This window comes from Etheostoma spectabile, unplaced genomic scaffold, assembly GCF_008692095.1.
Source record: "Etheostoma spectabile isolate EspeVRDwgs_2016 unplaced genomic scaffold, UIUC_Espe_1.0 scaffold00008681, whole genome shotgun sequence".
NCBI classification, from domain to species: Eukaryota; Metazoa; Chordata; class Actinopteri; order Perciformes; family Percidae; genus Etheostoma; species Etheostoma spectabile.
This window is the reverse complement of record NW_022603618.1, coordinates 12589-33607: the sequence shown is the minus strand read 5'-3', so window position 1 is coordinate 33607 and position 21019 is coordinate 12589. Positions and strand designations below refer to the sequence as shown.

General features: G+C 40.2%; 1 protein-coding gene and 2 non-coding genes across 3 annotated transcripts; all 3 read right to left on the bottom strand.

Moving 5' to 3' along the window:
- Positions 1 to 4885: 4885 nt before the first annotated feature.
- trnaa-ugc (transfer RNA alanine (anticodon UGC)) lies at positions 4886 to 4957 on the bottom strand. Its single transcript has one exon. It is a non-coding gene; the product is annotated as a tRNA-Ala (tRNA).
- A 542-nt stretch (positions 4958 to 5499) lies between these two features.
- trnaa-ugc (transfer RNA alanine (anticodon UGC)) lies at positions 5500 to 5571 on the bottom strand. Its single transcript has one exon. It is a non-coding gene; the product is annotated as a tRNA-Ala (tRNA).
- A 4063-nt stretch (positions 5572 to 9634) lies between these two features.
- On the bottom strand, positions 9635 to 20756 carry LOC116678927 (B-cell lymphoma 6 protein homolog). Its single transcript, XM_032508665.1, has 3 exons — positions 20471 to 20756; positions 12719 to 12988; positions 9635 to 10503 (listed from the first exon to the last, which is right to left on the bottom strand). Exons 1-3 carry the CDS (start codon positions 20661 to 20663, stop codon positions 9635 to 9637), a joined length of 1332 nt encoding a protein of 443 aa, XP_032364556.1. The 5' UTR covers positions 20664 to 20756.
- Between the last annotated feature and the right edge of the window lie 263 nt (positions 20757 to 21019).

Sequence of the window (21019 nt, the reverse complement as noted above, 5' to 3'; positions counted from 1 at the left end):
ATAGGTTGTGTCCGGGGTGAGATGGGTGAGAGGGCGCGAGGCCATCCGCAATCACCTGCACACTTGATGAGTGTCATCGGTGGAAGTCTAAACCAGTGATTCCCAAAATAGCTGACCTAACAGCGTGTAGCCCACCTGCACCTATATAAGCCAGCATTCCACTCCACTGGTATAGACTGTTTTCAGCCACATATAATGTTATAAGACAACATCACATGTCACTTTTGTGCTCTGGAAAATCAGGCAACTGGTAACTTTGTTGCACTTCTTAAGAATCACGAATTATATGCATACACTTCATTAAGTGAGAACCAGGCACTGCTGTGATTTGGACCCATGATCTCCTGTTTACAAGGCAGGCGCTTTAACCACTAAGCTACAGCGCCTTCTACCGAGTAGCCTGTCTTGCAAGAATACAATGAGCTAATGAACAGGGTTGCTTCCATCCATCCATCTTTGTCCAGCAGCTCCAGTAGGGGACCCCTACAAACTCCGGCAAATGAAAACAGCTGAACGTGTCCTTGAGCGACGCCTCAGGACTTACTGTTCATAGGCAGGCCTACCGAGAACAACAGAAGTCCTATGCAAGGACCTTGAGAGATGAGAGACCCTTTCCCCACAGCCCTGGTAAAATCCAACCTCCATGCCATAAGTCCCCTCATCACAAAGGTCATTAACCACTCCATTAAACACCGCCAACAAAAGGCTTTTATTTGCTTTACATGTACACATGTAATGTTATGGTACAAAACAACATCACATGTCACTTCAGTGCTCTAGAAAATCAGGCATTAACTTGGTTGCACATGTTAAGTATCGGCAACTATGGAAACACTTATAAAGTGATAACCAGGCATGCTGGGATTTGGACCAGGATCTCCTGTTTACGAGACAGGCGCTTTAACCACTAAGCTACAGCACCTCCTATACAGCAAAATCTGTCTTGCAAAAATATAATGACTAGTGAAAAGCGTCCATCCATCCATCTTTGTCCAGCAGCTCCAGCAGGGGACCCCCAACTGCCCTTTGCCTAGCCACATAAACCAGCTCCGACTGGGGATCCTGAGGCGTTCCAGGCAGGTTGGAGATGTACTCTCTCCACCTAGTCCTGGGTCTTCCCCGAGGACCTCCTCCCAGTGGACGTGCCTGGACCAGCTCTCTACAGAGGCCCCCAGGAGGCATCCTTACCAGATGACCCAACCACCTCAGTTGTTTACACCAAGTACCTCCATAATGTCCATGGATCCATGTTCATCCCCAGAGGTGCTGTGGCTTAGTTAGTTAAAGTGCCTGTCTAGTCAGCAGAAGTTCCTGGGTTCAAATCCCAGCAGCCCCTTGTTGTTGCAGAGATTACCTGTACTTGTTTTTAAATTGCCTGCTAATCAGATTGTTGTGGGCGGGGCATTAAGTCTGACTCAGTGGTGAGTGAAATGGAGCAGTTGACTGACACAGAACTGTAGTGGAGCCAAAGTAGCGCATTTATTAACAGAGATGGGAAGTAACGAAGTACAAATACTTTGTTACTGTACTCAAGTAGATTTTTCTGATATTTTTACTTTACTTTACTACTTATTTTTGTGGCGACTTTTTACTTCTACTCCTTACATTTTAACACAAATATCGGTACTTTCTACTCCTTACATTTTACAAAATTGGCTCGTTACTTTAGTTTTTACAAGAGGTTATGTCGGAAAATAGCGCGGACACGCGCCACACACCGCGAGCGGGTGCGCGCGACACTTGGAGAAAAAAGTGAGAGAAATGAAAAGGAGACAAGCTGTCCCGCAGATAATCAGCTGAGATTGTGTGTGAGTCTTTGAGAACTGTAAGTCATATAACTCATGTTGTCAGTTCACTTAAGCCTGTTTTTGGTCTATAGTTCTTCACATTTAAAGTAAGTTAGCTAGTGGTTTTGGTGTGTTCTTCACCTGTTAGCTAGGTTGCACGTTGGTCTTAATGAAGCATCAACACTTTCACCAGCTTTATTCGCATGAGTTTTTTTTTTTTTGACCGAACTTCAGAGACTGTAATTGACAAGTGGATGGAAACTTAGCTAGAGAAGTTGTCTCCGTCTGTGTTTTAACAGACACACCTGGGGCGAAGTTGGACACCAGAATCAGCTTTAATCCAGTCCTAATCTAGTCCTCAACTTTCACATCATTTCACTGGAGTTATCCTTATTATTGTTTACGTCATCAATACCATATTCAATCTAAATGGATGGGAATACATCTACTGTACGTTACATTTGACGCACGACTAAGACAACTCAACAGATTCCGCATTCTGCATTAATTCACAGCAAATCATTGAGGCTTGATGGCGCTAACGTTAGCACATAGTAGCATGGATGGCGCTAACGTTAGCACATAGTAGTATGGATGGTGTTAACGTTAACACATACCCTCAGGGCTGCCAACTCTCACGCATTGGCCGTGAGACACACGCATTTGACTGGTTTCACACGCGCACACGCCACACCCCCGATTTCTCACGCTGAAGTGTCAACCCGGTCGGTCAAATTTCTGAAAGATGAGTTTATCTATGTTTTTACCTGTTGAGCCACTTGTGATCGACTAGTTGTGCTTTCAGAGACTGTGAGTGGGTTCCAGAGCGCTCCCTGTCTGTGGAATTTTCAAATTGTCGCAAAATGAGAACATTTTTTTCACGAGCCATCCCAGATGCATTTCCCCTGCTTCAGGTATGTGCTCTGAGTATCACAGACCGTCCGTTGCTTCGTGTCCACTCTCTCTGTAAAGATAGAGGTGCTGGTAGTGGAGCAACTTCAGTTCATGTTAGTGGACTCGCTCTGCTGGGGGGCAGTGACGCGTTGCATCCGCGTAGACCTCCGATAAAGAGCAGCGTACGGACACCTCTAAACTCTGTCAGAGACCAGAGACCCAAATGGGCCTCTGCGTCTGTCAGACGGTCTCAGTGAGATCCACCATATCAGCGGAGCAATGACATGCACAGCAGACTATATTACACCATATACTATATTATACTATATTACAACTCTCCACATCTCCGACAACAGAGATGGGAGGAGTTATGTCCACAAAGTTGTAAATATAAGCAGAAATCTGGTGAAACACACCTGAGCTATACTAGCCTATATTTACTATAATATATATATATATATATATATATATATATATATATATATATATATATTCGATACTGCAACGTTGGGCCACTATTGTGCATCTCTAACCTCTGCATCTCTAAATGTAACTGTAAATAATTAATTTGATGTTTTTTAAAATGAACAAATAGTCTTTATTTTCACAAAAAAGTAAAAACAGTAGATAGTAGAGAGGATGACAGCCAAACTGAACATTGGCACAAAGGTTAAAGGATTAGAATTTATGCAACTCAGTGGTTCTCATTCTTTAGAATTTCAGTGGTCTAAGTTGATCCCTCAACATTAATTTAACTTGGGTCCCTGGTCCCTACACCAGGGACTCCTGGACCTGTTCACAACAGACCCAAGATCTTCTCAGCTGTTGCTGACATATGCTACTGTCTCTTCATGTGGTTCATTATGTTTGACACATTGTGTGGGTCAGTTCTTATATCATAAGAAGTAATAATGTAAATGCTGAATGCCCTAAAACCTGTTGATACAACAACACAAAGGTCCTAACCTACAGTTTTGCACATATCATGTAGACTTGATTTCTCCAATTTTTTTTGCAAAAAAACTCTCCAGAAAGTGCCATTTAATGGTTTATTTTTCAAATTTTTTTCCTGGGGGGGCATACCCCCAGACCCCCCTAGGGAGTCCCCCATCCACCCACATATACCAAATCCCAATTTAAACCCTAAAGGATAAAGACCAAAAGAAATTGCTTTGTACGCGGCAAAATATGGGTTGACCCCCCCCAAATCTCACTCCAAGGTTTTTGGAAAAGTTGGCAGCCCTGTACCCTAGTAGTATGGAGGGCCGACATGATTGATAATGAAGAAAACACCAAGACATTCCCATCATCCTCAACCTTATCTGAGAGAGATGTTTGAGACAGTAGCATCAAGAAGGACTCCTGGCCAATGTGCTGGGGAACTTCTTCATTAATGTCTGTTTAGTCATTCATATTTTAATCCTTTATTTTATTTCCAGAAGCCATATTTGAGCACATACATAAATGTAGATTCATTTAAATGTTAAGGGGAAGATTAAAAATAGAAACTGGATCTGTGAATTCTGAAAGAATTACAACTGAATTCATATCTTGCTAATAAGTCAGAATCTTATTAACCTGGAGTCCCAGTTTCTGTCATAATAATCATATATGTTATGTTTTAGGCCTGTTGGCAGACACCCATTTAAAATGTAGCCTTTGCCATATAAAGACGTGTCCTCCATGTCCACTGAAGTTTCTCAGCGTCTCTCTAGTAACATTTGAGTGCTCCAGGTAGCTTTGCATAAAAAATTCGCAAGGCTACTTTTACTTTTATACTTTAAGTAAATTTCCAAGCCTGTACTTTGTTACTTTTACTTGAGTAAAGAAGTTTAATCAGTACTTCCACTTTTACCGCAGTATTTTTTAACGCAAGTATCTGTACTTCTACTTAAGTACGGAAAGTGAGTACTTTTGCCATCTCTGATGTTCACTGCAAATCTTGATACACATCTGGGCATTGAGACTGATTTTGCATTAATTACCATAAATGCAAGGAGGTCAAGGCAACTCACAACACTGTGCTATTCAAATATGCACTAATCCTTTTCAACTGTTGAGTAAAGCAGGACATGGGTAAAGTGCACTATCAAGACACTTGATAAGTTAATCATCCACTTTATGGCCTTTTAATACTCCATGCATTATTTCTTTCAGAATAAGAGCTTCAGCAGCTCTTTACAGACTGGACAAGGAATATCTGCTGGAGATGCTGGGGATTGAACCCAGGTCCTCATACATGCAAAGCATGCGCTCTACCACTGAGCTACATCCCCTGAACGTTTACAGATTTCTTTTACTTTTTCTAAAATCACTGAATAAGAGAAGAACGCTATCGGAAAACTGACTGGGTCAGTGGAGCCATGAAAAGACCCCATGACAATCTACCTGACCATAGCCTTTCAAGTCAGTGACAAATCTAAGCTGCATTTCCTTTTTACCAAAATTCAATTTCCAATTTTGGTAAAATGATTTGCGTCAAAAGTAGTCTGTTGTTCAATATAATCAGACAGCTCAATCTGGCAGTGTTGCCATAAAAACACTACATGCCAAACAAACTACTTGAACATTGCCCTTCTAGTCACTGACTGATCACATTTCCTTGATGCAAAATTGCTAATGCATTTTGTTTGTTTGTTTTATTTGATCCCCAGTAGGACAATGCACTGTTCACTGCAAATCTTGCAACACATCTGGTCATTGAGACTGATTGTTGCATTAATTACCATGAACACAAGGAGATTGCCTTTTAATACTTTTGTCTTTCAGAATAAGAGGTTTGCAGCTCTTCTACAGACTGTTGTAACAGAACACTTGTTGGAGATGCCGGGGATAGAACCCGGGGCCTCATACATGCAAAGCATACGCTCTACCACTGAGCTACATCCCCTGAATGTTTCTACAGAAACCCCTACCCGGGAAAAATGTTGAAGTAAACTTGTTTGTTTTATTTGGATCCCCATTAGCTTCAGCATGAACTAAAAGCTTTTCTTCCTGGGGTCCTACAATCTTTTCTTTGACAATACTCTTTATGACATTTCATTACATACACACATACATAAATTAGAAAATACTAACCATAATTAAATCTTAAAGTTAAGCAATTTATACAAGAAATAAAATAAAGACACTACTCCGAATAGATTAATCAATTTAAGAAATAAGATAACAAAAGCCCTATAACAAACTAATTTTAAATTACATATTTATTCCTTTGAAATAAATATGTCTTAAGTGATCTTTTAAAACCATACTGAGAGTTGTGTTTGATAGTCGTTGGGAGAGAGTTCCATTCACACATCGCTCTGTACCTGACTGAACGCTGAATTTATTTAGTTTTCACTTTAGGTAAAATAAAACTCCCTCCTACTGCACGCCTCGTTGGATAATCATGTATAGCAGTACTAAAGGACAGTTTTCTGTTTGAAATAAAAGGTGTTTTGTTTGTTATAGCGTTATGTAAAAAAAACATAAGCAAATACACAAATCTATTTTTAACTTTAAACCATGAGAGTTGTTCATGCATGTTATCAATATTTGATCTAAACCCACACAAGAGAGCCACACGTGCAGCTTTATTCTGAATCACATATTAATTGCTGAAGTGTTGGACCACACCCCTGAGCAGTAATCCAAAAAAAAACAAAACCTGAAGGACTTTTTTACCTGTCTGTGGTGTGAAGATGTTTGCACACATTTTAATAACTGACCAGGTGTTGCCCATTTTAGTTACAAGCTTCTGAACGTGTTTGTCCCAACACAATCTCTTGTCAATAATCACACCCAAAAGTTTAGCCTCTTCTCTTTGCTCTACAGAAGTTTTCTTTATACTGAGTTCAAGTTTCGGTTTGGAACATTAAAAAAATGAGTTCCAAGCACTAAAATGGTAGTTTTAGATCCATTGAGATCAGTTTGTTACTTCTGATCCAGTCCACCACTGTAACTCTCTCTGTAGTTTAGTAAACAGATAGTAAATCGTTTGTGAAGAGGAGTGGCCCAAGACAACTTTCTTGAGGAACTCCATGTTCCACAAGCCTGAAAATCTTCCATTAAAGTAAACTAATTGTCTCCTATCAGTCAAATAACTTTCCATCCATAATAATGCGGTTTGTGAAAAACCATAATATTCCAGTTTTTTTAACAGTAAGTTGCGGTCAATCATATCAAATGCTGCAGTAAAATCAAGCATCACAACACCTATTATTTTTCTCTCGTCCATATCCTTAAACCAGTCATCAACCATCTGAGTCAGGGCAGTGGCAGTTGAGTGTTTTCCTCTGTATGTATGCAAGCTGAAAAACTAATTAAATTATTATTTAAAAAATAAAACTGAATCTGTTCATAAACAATTCTTTCCATTATTTTACCGAGAATTGGTAATAAGCTTATTGGTCTACTGTTTGATCCAGAGAAAGGCATTTTCTTATTCTTTGGTATTGGCACAACTTTACATATCTTCCATGCTTGCAGACATATATTTTCCATAAAACACATATTAATTATATGAGCAATAGTAGGAACAATGATTGAAACTATTGGCTTAATCCACTTATATTCAAGATAGTCCACACCAGGTGGTTTGTTTTACAATTCATCAGAAGTAATTCAACTTTCAAAACACTGCCACTCTTAAATTTAAAGCTACATGTTTTACTTTCCATGATCTTATTTATCAATGTTTTTGACAAAGCCGTGTTGTGTAGCTGTGTAGTATTTTTAAGATTATTTATTTTATTTATGAAATAATCATTGACACAATTTGCTATATCACTTGGTTTAGTAAGAAAATCACCTTAATTTTTCTATCTAAAAGGTAACAATAACTTGAGAGCGTACAATTAAAAATGGCCAACTTCTAGTATGTTTGATTTGCGCTTTTTCTAAACTTCAGACTTTTCATAGTTTCATCCCAAACCCACTATATAAGGGTGACAAAATGTATTCCTAAAATAAAAATTACAATGACTTTCTGACAGCCAAAAAAAAGTATGTTTCTAGAGAGGAGAAGAAAGTTTTTACTAAATAAAAAAAGTTTAAAACACGTCTACGTTTTCCAACCAAAACATCTTTAAACGTCTTAATGTTTCGCCTTTGAGCCTTCTCCTTCAAGTAATTTACTGGAGAAATATTTAAAAAAAATTACATTTAATTTGGACCATATAGCAATAAACAAGCCGTTCTTAAATGTTGCTGGCTGTCTTTTTGTGCTCCTTTTTTTAAGATATATACATTTGAAAAATAGATTTTTAAAAGGATGGGTTCAGGCACTGATAATGGTGCCTAAATGGTAAAGGGTTCTGAGGAAAGGCAGAAAACAGTCCAGCTGATCCACAATAACATACATGCTGCTCAGAAGATAAAGTTACTGCTGGTCAGCCTTTAATGTGGAGAGAAGATCAGAATATAACAACACAGCTATCAGGGCATGAGGAGGAGGAAACAGCTTGGCTCTGAAACATGTTCACAACGAGGCAGTGTGAATGCGCAGGTGTCTTTTAAGGCTACTACTATGAGAAAAGGTTTCCCCACATTGTTCACACCAGTACGGCTTCTCTCCAGTGTGAATGCGCTGGTGAGTTTTAAGGTTACCACCACGAGAAAAGGTTTCCCCACATTGCTCACAGTTGTACGGCTTCTCTCCAGTGTGAATGCGCTGGTGAGTTTTAAGGTTACCACTATGAGAAAAGGTTTTTCCACATTGCTCACACCAGTACGGCTTCTCTCCAGTGTGAATGCGCTGATGAGTTTTAAGGCTACTACTCTGAGAAAAAGTTTCCCCACATTGCTCACAGTTGTACGGCTTCTCTCCCGTGTGAATGCGCTGGTGTTTTTTAAGGTCACAACTCTGAGAAAAAGCTGCCCCACATTGATCACAGCAGTACAGTTTCTCTCCAGTGTGAACTCTCTGATGAATCTTTAAATATCCTGATGTTGTGAAGGATTTGTCACACTGCTGACAGCGGTGACGTCTGACTCCTCTTCCTCTCCGTTTCTATCAACAGAGAAAAACCAAGAGAGTGAGTTAGTGAGGTGCCATGCTGTAGAGCTCTATCTTAAATTAGAAACAACATTTAGAGCATGTCTATGGAACATTGTTTGACTGACGCAATACTTTTCTTAATTATCTGCCAACATCACTATTATGGAGTTGCATTATGGGAATCCATGCATCCATTGTTGGTTAGTTTGTGATAAATGAACTACTTTTGATCAATTTATGTGTGGCCTCCATTTTGTTGCCAGTCTTTAGCCAGCCGGCTAAAATGGGGGACCATCCGGGATTTTTAGTGCCGGGAGAGTTGTAAATATAACATTTTCCCACAGATTTTCAGCTCTCACTGGTATCTGTAGGGGTTACTGTGTTGTCTTCATGTTGCTGGAACAGCTCTACTCCAGTAAAGTAAATTGGAACCATTGTCCCTGATAGGCATTAGCAATGAGGGGCACCAGTTGACCTTTTGTTTTAGGTTTTTGTTTTTGCTAAATCAAACTTGTATAGTCAGCAGTATTGTGTAAGTAAGTAATATGGTAGTGGAATGTGGTATTGTCCACACAAGCTCCATTTCATCAAGCATTTCTGAAGCTCAGCAGAGCTTTCTGCTGTGCTCTGAATAAAACTGCTGAGAATCACTGACTCCTCTGAAAAACACAGGCGCATATGTCGTGGTCATGGATGTTTAAAAAATAGCATCACTAAACTCATAAATCATATTTTTGGTAAAAGTGATATTTCTACATGGCAAATCATTTACTAGTAAGTGTTGTAGAGTCCTAGAAAACCAACAGTCATGACGTCCATGCTGCTCATTCTGTGGAATTGAATCTGTAATTGAAAAGAGCATGTTCATATAATAGCAGGGTTGTGTTCAATTAGTGAGCTGATTGATTCTGTGAAGCAAAATGTGTGGACAGTCAAATGTTGTCTCAGAGTTTTCTTTTGTGTAAAACCTTTACTACAACTGAGAAACTAAATGGTTTTTCTCCGTGTGGACAGTCAAATGTCGTCTCAGATTTTGCTTCAGTGCAAATTTTTGATCACAAACTGAACAACTAAATGGTTTTTCACCTCTGTGGATTCTCATGTGTACAACCAAATTGCCAGGCTGACAGAAACTTGCTTTGCAAACTGAGCAGGTGTAACATTTTTCTTCTGAATGAAGTTTCATGTGAGTCGTTAAGGTTTTCTTCCGAAGATATCTTTTACCACAAACTGAGCAACTAAATGGTTTCTCTCCTGTTTGGGCTCCAGAGTGTTTCTGAAGATGTTTTTTGCGGCCAAAGCTTCCTGCACATTCAGAAGAGCTAACTGATGTGTTTCCAGTGTTACATCCAACATCACTTACAGGTTCTTCATTGTTTGGCAGAGGGTTTAAACCTGTCTGAGGTTCCCTAGTCTCCTCCCATTCTGCACTATCATCAGTCTCAGATTCAGATTCAGGGGAGTCTGAAGTCTTGTCATGAGTAGCTGGTTGTAAAGGACTATCTGGATCTGAGTTCCTGGCTGGTTCTGGTCCCCCACAGTCCTCTCCATCAGCTCCTGATCTCTCTGCCTCTCTGTTCTCCTCAGTTTGGCTTTCATGAAGCTGAGAGGACTGAGCTTTCTCTTCATCATCTTCTTCTCTCTTCTCAGGGACAGTAGTGAACGGGAACTTGCTATCATCCTCCTCCAGCCCTTGAAGCTGCTCTCCCTCCTGACTGGTCCAGAGTTGCTGCTGTTCCTCTTTAATGTGTGGGGGGTCTGGGTGCGCCTGGTCCAGACTGGAGCTCCACCCCTGCTGCTCAGGGTGAACCTCTGCTTTAACCACTGACAGCTTCGGGACATCTGAGGAGATTAAGGAAATACAAGTACATGTAGAAAACTGTTGACAGGGTCTCTTTACAGGGCTCCAAACTACGACCAAATTGTTGCTTTCTGCTTTTATTTTTTTTAAAGTACAAGCAGTTTTTACAAATATTCACACCTGGTAATCTGACAACATTATGCTTAAATGAATGTGAGGCAGTTCGGCTCTTTATCACAGAAACATACGGCGCCCCCCAGGGGTCAGCTGAGTGAAAAAAATAAACTGTGCGCACGGTTTCATAAACCGTGCTCACGGTTTTATAAACGTGAGCAAAAAAGGAAAGCTATTCAGAGATTCACACTTCTGGGATCAATTACTCTATATATCGAAATTATATTAAATCACAAATGACGCATCTCTCCTAACGTAGTAAGGTTAACAATGAGCTACTTTGTAAGCATTGATTTTTAGGAAAAACGCAGAGGTGGAAGAAGTGTTCTGCTTATTTTTCAGGAGAAAAACCCAAATGTTATTCAAGGTAATAAAATAGAGAACCACTGGCATGAATCTGTATATCAGCTGTACTCAAATACAAGTATACAGTTTTTAGAGCTGATTTCTGAAAGTGTAAATGAGGTAGTGTTTGTTGCACTTAAAATACTTGTCATTTTATTCTCTAAAATTATTGTCATTAACCCATGTCCCCATCGGCAACATGTTCTATCTGAACTGCTGAGCTGTGTATATGTGTATGAGATCCTGACAGTATGATAACCTGAAGCAAAAATATTACGGTTTCACGGTTTTGCAATCACAGCTTTCAAATGTACTACTTCAAAATGTCTGGGTAAAAAGCTGATACCTTAGGAACACTATAGAAAACTTTAGAGGATTTGAAACCGTGACTTTTTCAAACCACAATATACCTTGAAACCGGTAAACGACCAATGCCTATATGGTAACAATTCACAAACTCAGTAAAGAACATGGTACGGATCACAGAGGATAATCTTCACCTGTTTAAGTACGCACTGGTCAAAGAGAGACTGAAAAAGTGATTATCTTTCTTTAACGAATAACCAAACTTAAATTTCGATGATACAGAAAGGTTCGTTAACCATGCAGTCATTCCAAAGCTGATTACATTCTCTAAAACAGCCTGATAAAAAAAAAAAAACCAAGACTGCAGCGGCCACTGTTCAGAGTCTATCCTCTGGGGCTTCTCATATGCTGCATTAAACCTGAATCATGACAGAATCTGTTCCTGCAGGTCTTGCAAACATACAGCTTCTCACCTGTGTGGGTTCTTCTTACGTGGACCAACAAGCCACTACTATGCAAAAATGATGGTTCTCATGTTGATTTTCAAGTTATCTTTAACCCGTTTGTGCCGGATGCTTCGCGACGACACATCTACCGCCGGTTACTGCGTTGCGCAACTCTGACCCTCCCGCCGGCTGCTGCGTGGCGCAGCATTTTCTATTTGTCGGTCTTTTCATGACGCGTCCAGCAGAGAACGTCATTGGTTCAAATACACATGAGGGGGTCTTGTTGGCTATTTAAAGCCATGTGACCACCAAAATGTACCGTAGTTTGCTGAAAATCACGTCAATCAACCAGACAAACATGTGCGTTTGTTTATGAAGTTTTGAGAGACGAGCGAGAAAACGCCCCGACAGAGGAAGTGGTAGATTATGATGAAGACATTCTCCCTCCCAAACTCCTCCCTATCTTCCACCTCAACGTCACTGCCCTCGCTGTCTAAATCCTCCTCTGTCGGAGCCGTTTTCACGCACATGTGTGTCTGGTTGATTGACACGATTTTAAGCAAACTACGGTACATGTTGGTGGTCACGTGGCCAACAAGACCCGCCTCATGTGTATTTGAACCAATGACGGTGCGTTCTCTGCTGCACGCGTCATAGAAAGACCGACGAATACAAAACGCTGAGCCACGCAGCAGCCGGCAGGAGGGTCAGAGTTGCGCAACGCAGTAACCGGCGGTAGATGTGTCGTCGCGAAGCATCCGGCGCAAACGGGTTAAGTCCAAAGTCTTCTCTACATGTTTTACAAGAATAAGACTTCTCACTTGTGTGGATTCTCATGTAGATGTTAAAAACATCCTTATGTCTGAAATCTTTTCCATATGTTTTGCAATAATAAGGCTTTTCACCTATGTGGATTTTCATGTGTCTCCGAAATTCTGAATTACACTTTTCCACATGTCACACATGAAAGACTTATTACATTTACCTGTTTCTGACATGTTAGTGTTGTCTACGTTGTTGCTGTGACTTCTGCTCTTGCGTCGTCTCTTCTTTGGTTCTGGCTCTGCATTTCTAGTTGATCCTGAGTCTCCATGCTGGCCTCCTTTCTGGTCTTGGCTCTCAGCTCCATGAGAGTTGTGAGAGAGGAGCTGGTGGTCACGGTTTGCTTCTGATTCCACAGAGGTTAGAACTGGCATGTTGAGCTGCTGGTCAGAGAGAACCTCCTCCTCCTTACAGACATGTTGCTGTGGGAGCTCTGGAGGGACAGACAACAAAAGAAATAGGATACCACTGTTATTGGTGAAAAGACCAGAACACTTGCTCTCTTTTCCTTAGACCGTAGACTGTTAAAAATAATGGACAGAGCATCCAGGTCAGTGGAGTGGAGCCAATGCTGAAGCTCATTAAAGGTCCCATGGGATGAAGATTTCACTTTATGAGGTTTTTTAACATTATATGAGTTCCCCCCCCGCCTGCCTATGGTCCCCCAGTGGCTAGAAATGGTGATAGGTGTACACCGAGCCCTGGGTATCCTGCTCTGCCGTTGAGAAAAATAAAGCTCAAATGGACCGATCTGAAGTCTATGAGGTCATAGGAGCAAGTTTACCTCCCCTTTCTTTGCTTTGCCTGCCCAGAGAAAGAGAGAGACATCGTGGCTTTCAAACAAGCAAAGTGGCAGTTGGTCAGCAACAACTCCTGAGACTTCAGATACAGTATTAGGGACCACTAAGGTCTCTATAAAAGAGACTTCAGATACAGTATTAGGGGACCACTAAGGTCTATATAAAGAGACTTCAGATACAGTATTAGGGACCACTAAGTTCTCTATAAAAGAGACTTCAGATACAGTATTAGGGGACCACTAAGGTCTCTATAAAAGAGACTTCAGATACAGTATTAGGGACCACTAAGGTCTATATAAAGAGACTTCAGATACAGTATTAGGGACCACTAAGGTCTATACAAAAGAGACTTCAGATACAGTATTAGGGACCACTAAGGTCTCTATAAAAGAGACTTCAGATACAGTATTAGGGGACCACTAAGGTCTATATAAAAGAGACTTCAGATACAGTATTAGGGACCACTAAGGTCTCTATAAAAGAGACTTCAGATACAGTATTAGGGACCACTAAGTTCTCTATAAAAGAGACTTCAGATACAGTATTAGGGACCACTAAGTTCTCTATAAAAGAGACTTCAGATACAGTATTAGGGGACCACTAAGGTCTATATAAAGAGACTTCAGATACAGTATTAGGGACCACTAAGGTCTATACAAAAGAGACTTCAGATACAGTATTAGGGACCACTAAGTTCTCTATAAAAGAGACTTCAGATACAGTATTAGGGACCACTAAGGTCTATATAAAAGAGACTTCAGATACAGTATTAGGGACCACTAAGTTCTCTATATAAAGAGACTTCAGATACAGTATTAGGGACCACTAAGTTCTCTATAAAAGAGACTTCAGATACAGTATTAGGGACCACTAAGGTCTATTTAAAGAGACTTCAGATACAGTATTAGGGACCACTAAGGTCTATACAAAAGAGACTTCAGATACAGTATTAGGAACCACTAAGGTCTATATAAAGAGACTTCAGATACAGTATTAGGGGACCACTAAGGTCTATATAAAAGAGACTTCAGATGCAGTATTAGGGACCACTAAGGTCTATAGAAAGAGACTTCAGATACAGTATTAGGGACCACTAAGGTCTATATAAAGAAACTTCAGATACAGTATTAGGGGACCACTAAGGTCTATATAAAGAGACTTCAGATACAGTATTAGGGACCACTAAGGTCTATATAAAGAGACTTCAGATACAGTATTAGGGACCACTAAGGTCTATATAAAAGACTTCAGATACAGTATTAGGGACCACTAAGGTCTATATAAAGAGACTTCAGATACAGTATTAGGGACCACTAAGGTCTATATAAAGAGACTTCAGATACAGTATTAGGGACCACTAAGGTCTATATAAAGAGACTTCAGATACAGTATTAGGGACCACTAAGGTCTATATAAAGAGACTTCAGATACAGTATTAGGGGACCACTAAGGTCTATATAAAGAGACTTCAGATACAGTATTAGGGACCACTAAGGTCTATATAAAGAGACTTCAGATACAGTATTAGGGACCACTAAGGTCTATATAAAGAGACTTCAGATACAGTATTAGGGACCACTAAGTTCTCTATAAAGAGACTTCAGATACAGTATTAGGGACCACTAATTCTCTATAAAAGAGACTTCAGATACAGTATTAGGGGACCACTAAGGTCTATATAAAGAGACTTCAGATACAGTATTAGGGACCACTAAGCTCTATACAAAGAGACTTCAGATACAGTATTAGGGACCACTAAGTTCTCTATAAAAGAGACTTCAGATACAGTATTAGGGACCACTAAGGTCTATATAAAGAGACTTCAGATACAGTATTAGGGACCACTAAGTTCTATATAAAGAGACTTCAGATACAGTATTAGGGACCACTAAGGTCTATACAAAAGAGACTTCAGATACAGTATTAGGAACCACTAAGGTCTATATAAAGAGACTTCAGATACAGTATTAGGGACCACTAAGGTCTATATAAAAGAGACTTCAGATGCAGTATTAGGGACCACTAAGGTCTATAGAAGAGACTTCAGATACAGTATTAGGGACCACTAAGGTCTATATAAAGAGACTTCAGATACAGTATTAGGAACCACTAAGGTCTATATAAAGAGACTTCAGATACAGTATTAGGGACCACTAAGGTCTATATAAAGAGACTTCAGATACAGTATTAGGGACCACTAAGGTCTATATAAAGAGACTTCAGATACAGTATTAGGGACCACTAAGGTCTATATAAAGAGACTTCAGATACAGTATTAGGGACCACTAAGGTCTATATAAAGAGACTTCAGATACAGTATTAGGGACCACTAAGGTCTATATAAAGAGACTTCAGATACAGTATTAGGGACCACTAAGGTCTATATAAAGAGACTTCAGATACAGTATTAGGACCACTAAGGTCTATATAAAGAGACTTCAGATACAGTATTAGGGGACCACTAAGGTCTATATAAAGAGACTTCAGATACAGTATTAGGGACCACTAAGGTCTATACAAAAGAGACTTCAGATACAGTATTAGGGACCACTAAGGTCTATATAAAGAGACTTCAGATACAGTATTAGGAAGGAACCACTAAGGTCTATATAAGAGACTTCAGATACAGTATTAGGGACCACTAAGGTCTATATAAAAGAGACTTCAGATACAGTATTAGAGACCACTAAGGTCTATATAAAAGACTTCAGATCCAGTATTAGAGACCACTAAGGTCTATATAAAAGAGACTTCAGATACAGTATTAGGGACCACTAAGGTCTATATAAAGAGACTTCAGATCCAGTATTAGAACCACTAAGGTCTATATAAAGAGACTTCAGATTAGGGCTGCACGATTATGGCCAAAATGATAATCACGATTATTTTGATCAAATTTTGATCGCGATTATTGTTGATTTAGCCAAACAAATTGTATTGTCACATAGGCTATTTATAACTGCGAGAGGGAGTGTGATGGACGCTACTCACAGAGAGACGGCTGATCATTATGAACGGTCCAGCACAGGTCGAACGGCGGATACACACTGCGTCTGTATTGTCACTGCGCTGCATTGTTATGAACTTTGATATTCTGGCCATGGGTCACATCTCTGGCCCAGTCCAGCAGCTCCGTCTCCCACGCTGTTACTCTACCAACTGAAGTTAGTTGCATTTATTACTTCTTCTGTGTTCTTCGCCGTAGCGGCCGCGGTAGCAGAGTTACCCGCGGAAACACTGGAACAACACAGGTTTGCCGCTCGTATTTAACAATAGCTGTGTTAATAAAAAATTAAAACTGTGGACAAATGTCAGAAGTGTGGACCGCCGCTGCTGTGTGGCGGGGCGCGGAGAGTAAGACGAGAGAGAGTAGAGGAGAGATCCCACACAGGCACGGCTTTACAGACAAAATGGGTCACGTAACGGAAAATTAAACCATATCCATATAAACAGCATCGCTGCGGATGCGAGGACATTAGCACCGGTGCGTCCTAGAGGAGCTAACAGCTAACAGCCGCTAGCTACTAGTACCGACTAGCACTGGTCACTGCTGTTGTCTGAAAAACAACAGACTCGACAAATGTTGCGTTTACTGGCAAACTGGTAAACCTTGATACCGACGTATAACCGACTGCTATCTGTTGAGTTTTCCTCCCGTTACTCGGTCCTCTGGGACTGTCTACATCTAGAAACTAAGATGCACGGGGTGCAGTGAACTACTCTGACTGGCTCATGAGCAGACGGTAGTAGCGGCAGATTGGCTTTGCAAAAAACCCGGAGCGTTCTGTGAAATGACGCTTTAAAAAAAATAATCGCGCGATCACGCAAATTTGATCGTGGGAAGTCAAAATCGTGATCGCGATTAAAATTCGATTAATTGTGCAGCCCTACTTCAGATACAGTATTAGGGACCACTAAGGTCTATATAAAAGAGACTTCAGATACAGTATTAGGGACCACTAAGGTCTATATAAAGAGACTTCAGATACAGTATTAGGAACCACTAAGGTCTATATAAAGAGACTTCAGATACAGTATTAGGGACCACTAAGGTCTATATAAAGAGACTTCAGATACAGTATTAGGAACCACTAAGGTCTATATAAAGAGACTTCAGATACAGTATTAGGGACCACTAAGGTCTATATAAAGAGACTTCAGATACAGTATTAGGGACCACTAAGGTCTATATAAAGAGACTTCAGATACAGTATTAGGAACCACTAAGGTCTATATAAAGAGACTTCAGATACAGTATTAGGGACCACTAAGGTCTATATAAAGAGACTTCAGATACAGTATTAGGGGACCACTAAGGTCTATATAAAGAGACTTCAGATACAGTATTAGGGACCACTAAGGTCTATATAAAGAGACTTCAGATACAGTATTAGGGACCACTAAGGTCTATATAAAGAGACTTCAGATACAGTATTAGGGACCACTAAGGTCTATATAAAGAGACTTCAGATACAGTATTAGGGACCACTAAGGTCTATATAAAGAGACTTCAGATACAGTATTAGGGACCACTAAGGTCTATATAAAGAACTTCAGATACAGTATTAGGGACCACTAAGGTCTATATAAAGAGACTTCAGATACAGTATTAGGGGACCACTAAGGTCTATATAAAGAGACTTCAGATACAGTATTAGGGACCACTAGGTCTATACAAAGAGACTTCAGATACATATTAGGAACCACTAAGGTCTATATAAGAGACTTCAGATACAGTATTAGGGGACCACTAAGGTCTATATAAAAGAGACTTCAGATACAGTATTAGAGACCACTAAGGTCTATATAAAGAGACTTCAGATCCAGTATTAGAGACCACTAAGGTCTATATAAAACCATCCAAAAAGCACCATGTCATAGGGCTGGGCGATATATCGATATAAAAAATATATCGATATATTTTTTAATGAGATATGGAATTAGACCATATCGCATATATCGATATAGTTTAAATTTACGCTGTGATCCTCCAAGCAAGCAACTGACCTGGTGCTCTCTGCCCCCCCGCGCCCGCCCCTTCTCTTTCATACACAGAGGGGAGGCGGGGCAGGAATACACACTCTAACAAACATGGACGAAGCAACAACGTCTGCTAGCGTACGGAGGATGAATCGGTTAGTGAAAGAAAAAGCAGTGGCTCAGTAATTTGGAGACGTTTCGGATTCAAACTATCAGATGAGCAACAAATGCACGTTGTATGTAAGCACTACAAATCTTTTTCACAACCTAAAACAGTGGCACAAACTGCAATACGAAGAGTCTGTGAAACTGCGCGCTGCAGGAGCCCCAGCCGCAAGCCATCGACAACCCGAAAAAGCTCCAGCCCCGAAACAAAGTTCACTGCAAACTTAATTTACCCGCCGTGTGCCTTATGAAAAGAAAAGTGACAAGTGGTGTACTATAGCTAAAGCCGTGTCCTATCACATCGCTAAAGATATGGTCCCTGTGCAACTACTTTGCACGAGAAGCACTGCCACAAAGTGTAGACTGAAGTCAGGCCGAGCCTTGCTGACCGGCTCGCTAACGTGACTCGTTCTGCGTTGACCAGCGATATGTGGTCGAGCAGGACATGTGAGCCTTACATGAGTTCACTTTATTCAAGACTGGGAGATGAAAACAACGTGTCTCCAAACAAGTTATTTCCCCCAGGATCACACCGGTGAGCATATCAAAAAAGGTACTCCTGTTGTATACAGTATTTATGTTTACATTTTATTTTTATTTAAACAGCTGAGCTTTTATTTATGAAGCAGGTGAAGAAACCTGTTAATTATTTATTCATTTGATTTTGCAACTGTTCACTGAAATTGCTGGTTTCAATAAAACTACTTGTGACATGTCATATTTGGCTTTGACTTTGACTAAACATTTGCGGAAAAAAATATCGGGATATATATCGTATATCGATATTCAGCCTAAATATATCGGGATATGACTTTTGGTCCATATCGCCCAGCCCTACCATGTCATGGGATATTTACAGCTGCATGTGCTCTAATTTTTTGCAGGTTCCAAAAAGAATAATTTATAACTCAGTAAACTTTATCATAATGACTTTGTGGTCTCAATTGCTAGTTTGGTCCCGTTTATTTTATGTAAAATAAAAGATTAAGCAGGGGATCTTTCCGGACCTGTCAAACAGGACAGAGGCTTTAATTATTGTAAAATCTGAAATTTAAATCTGATGTGTTTGTCCCACACAGTGGAGTTATACGCCTAGCTTTATTCAAGACCACAGTCTTTCAATTTGACAGCATTTCTCACTAATATTACTTTCGTATTTTGTAATAATTTACCAAGTAGGCTAATTACTTTGTAATTTAAGAACATGGTTTGACGACCCAGAATGACAGGGGCCCTGGAAGTTGGCCCATCCCGGTCTGATGTCAGTGTAACTTTTTATTTTACAAAAAGCTTTATTTGAAGTTTTTTACAAATTACATGTTATGACATACATACATTAGAGAGCAGAAAAAAATAAATACAAACTACAAATTACAAAAACATGATAATTTACATAAAGTGCAGAGAGAGGTTAAAGTGCATGTGCTAGAAGTGCAAAGAACAGACCATAAAGTGCAGAGTGCAAAGCATCACAAATTAATAATATTCCAAGGTAGGAGCTGATTTTTGTCTAATTTCTTTCTTCTTCTCAACTCAGTGATGACCTGTTTAAAAACGTCATCACTGGTTATGAAAGTCTGCTGAATTATCATATAGCACCTAGTCTTCCACAGTTTGAAACACACAATACATATTATAATTTGCAAAAGTTCTTTTTCTTTTTCTAAAACACTCTGGTCCTTTATACAATACATTACACTCTTATTAGTCACATTAAATTTCACACCACACACTCTCATTTTATCCCAGACTTCCTGCGCTCTGAAGCAGTCCATGAGGAGATGCTGTTGTGTCTCATCATCGTTGCATGTGGTCATGGGACAGGTTTTAGTCTTCACATAGCAACTCCAAGACACAACAGCTCTCACAGGAAGTCTGTTAACGGCCAGCAGCCACCTCATGTCTCGGATGCTCTCAGACATGTCAGTGTAACCAGAGGGTGACCGGAGAGAAGAAGTAAAGGTACCAACCTGCTCTGTGCAGCCGGAGCTGAGGGCTGAAAACAGCGTCCAGTCGTTTCCGTTGGCGCTCGTTCTCCTCTTTAGAACGACACAGTTCCTCCTCGTGCTCTGCTATCGTTCTTTCAACCAGCCCAAATATCTCTTCAGCAGCCGCAGTTAGTCGCTGCTCCACCAGCCCTCTCAGCATTTGGACTTTAGACATTTTCACACAGGGACAGAAACTTTTCCTCCGTCAAAAACGCTGTTTGTTTTCCTTCAAACTGTTGCTAAGCAGCTAGCATGCTAAGCTAGCGTCGTTAGCTTTGTAGCTTCCGGAGATGAGTCCGGTAAAACATTCAGAAAGAAGGTGAGCAGCACAAAGTCCATGAGACAGGTTTTATCCGGACACACACGCCTCTGATGGACCACATCTGTCGGAGCTCACACACTTTCTCAGCACAACAAACCGACTCCATGTTTTCACTCACGTTAGACGCCATATTGCTCAAAGAATAACATCCGTTTTGCTGCAGCTTGGTGAATAGCCTTCAAAATAAAGGTCTGTATAAAAAGGAGGTA

Excerpts from the sequence above, each read along its gene's own strand:
- LOC116678927 (XM_032508665.1), bottom strand. The coding sequence starts at position 20,663 with ATGTCTAAAGTCCAAATGCTGAGAGGGCTGGTGGAGCAGCGACTAACT. Across the intron at positions 12,989-20,470 it reads GCTCCGGCTGCACAGAGCAG|AGCTCCCACAGCAACATGTC; the intron begins GTTGGTACCTTT and ends CTGTCCCTCCAG. Across the intron at positions 10,504-12,718 it reads CACTAACATGTCAGAAACAG|ATGTCCCGAAGCTGTCAGTG; the intron begins GTAAATGTAATA and ends TAATCTCCTCAG.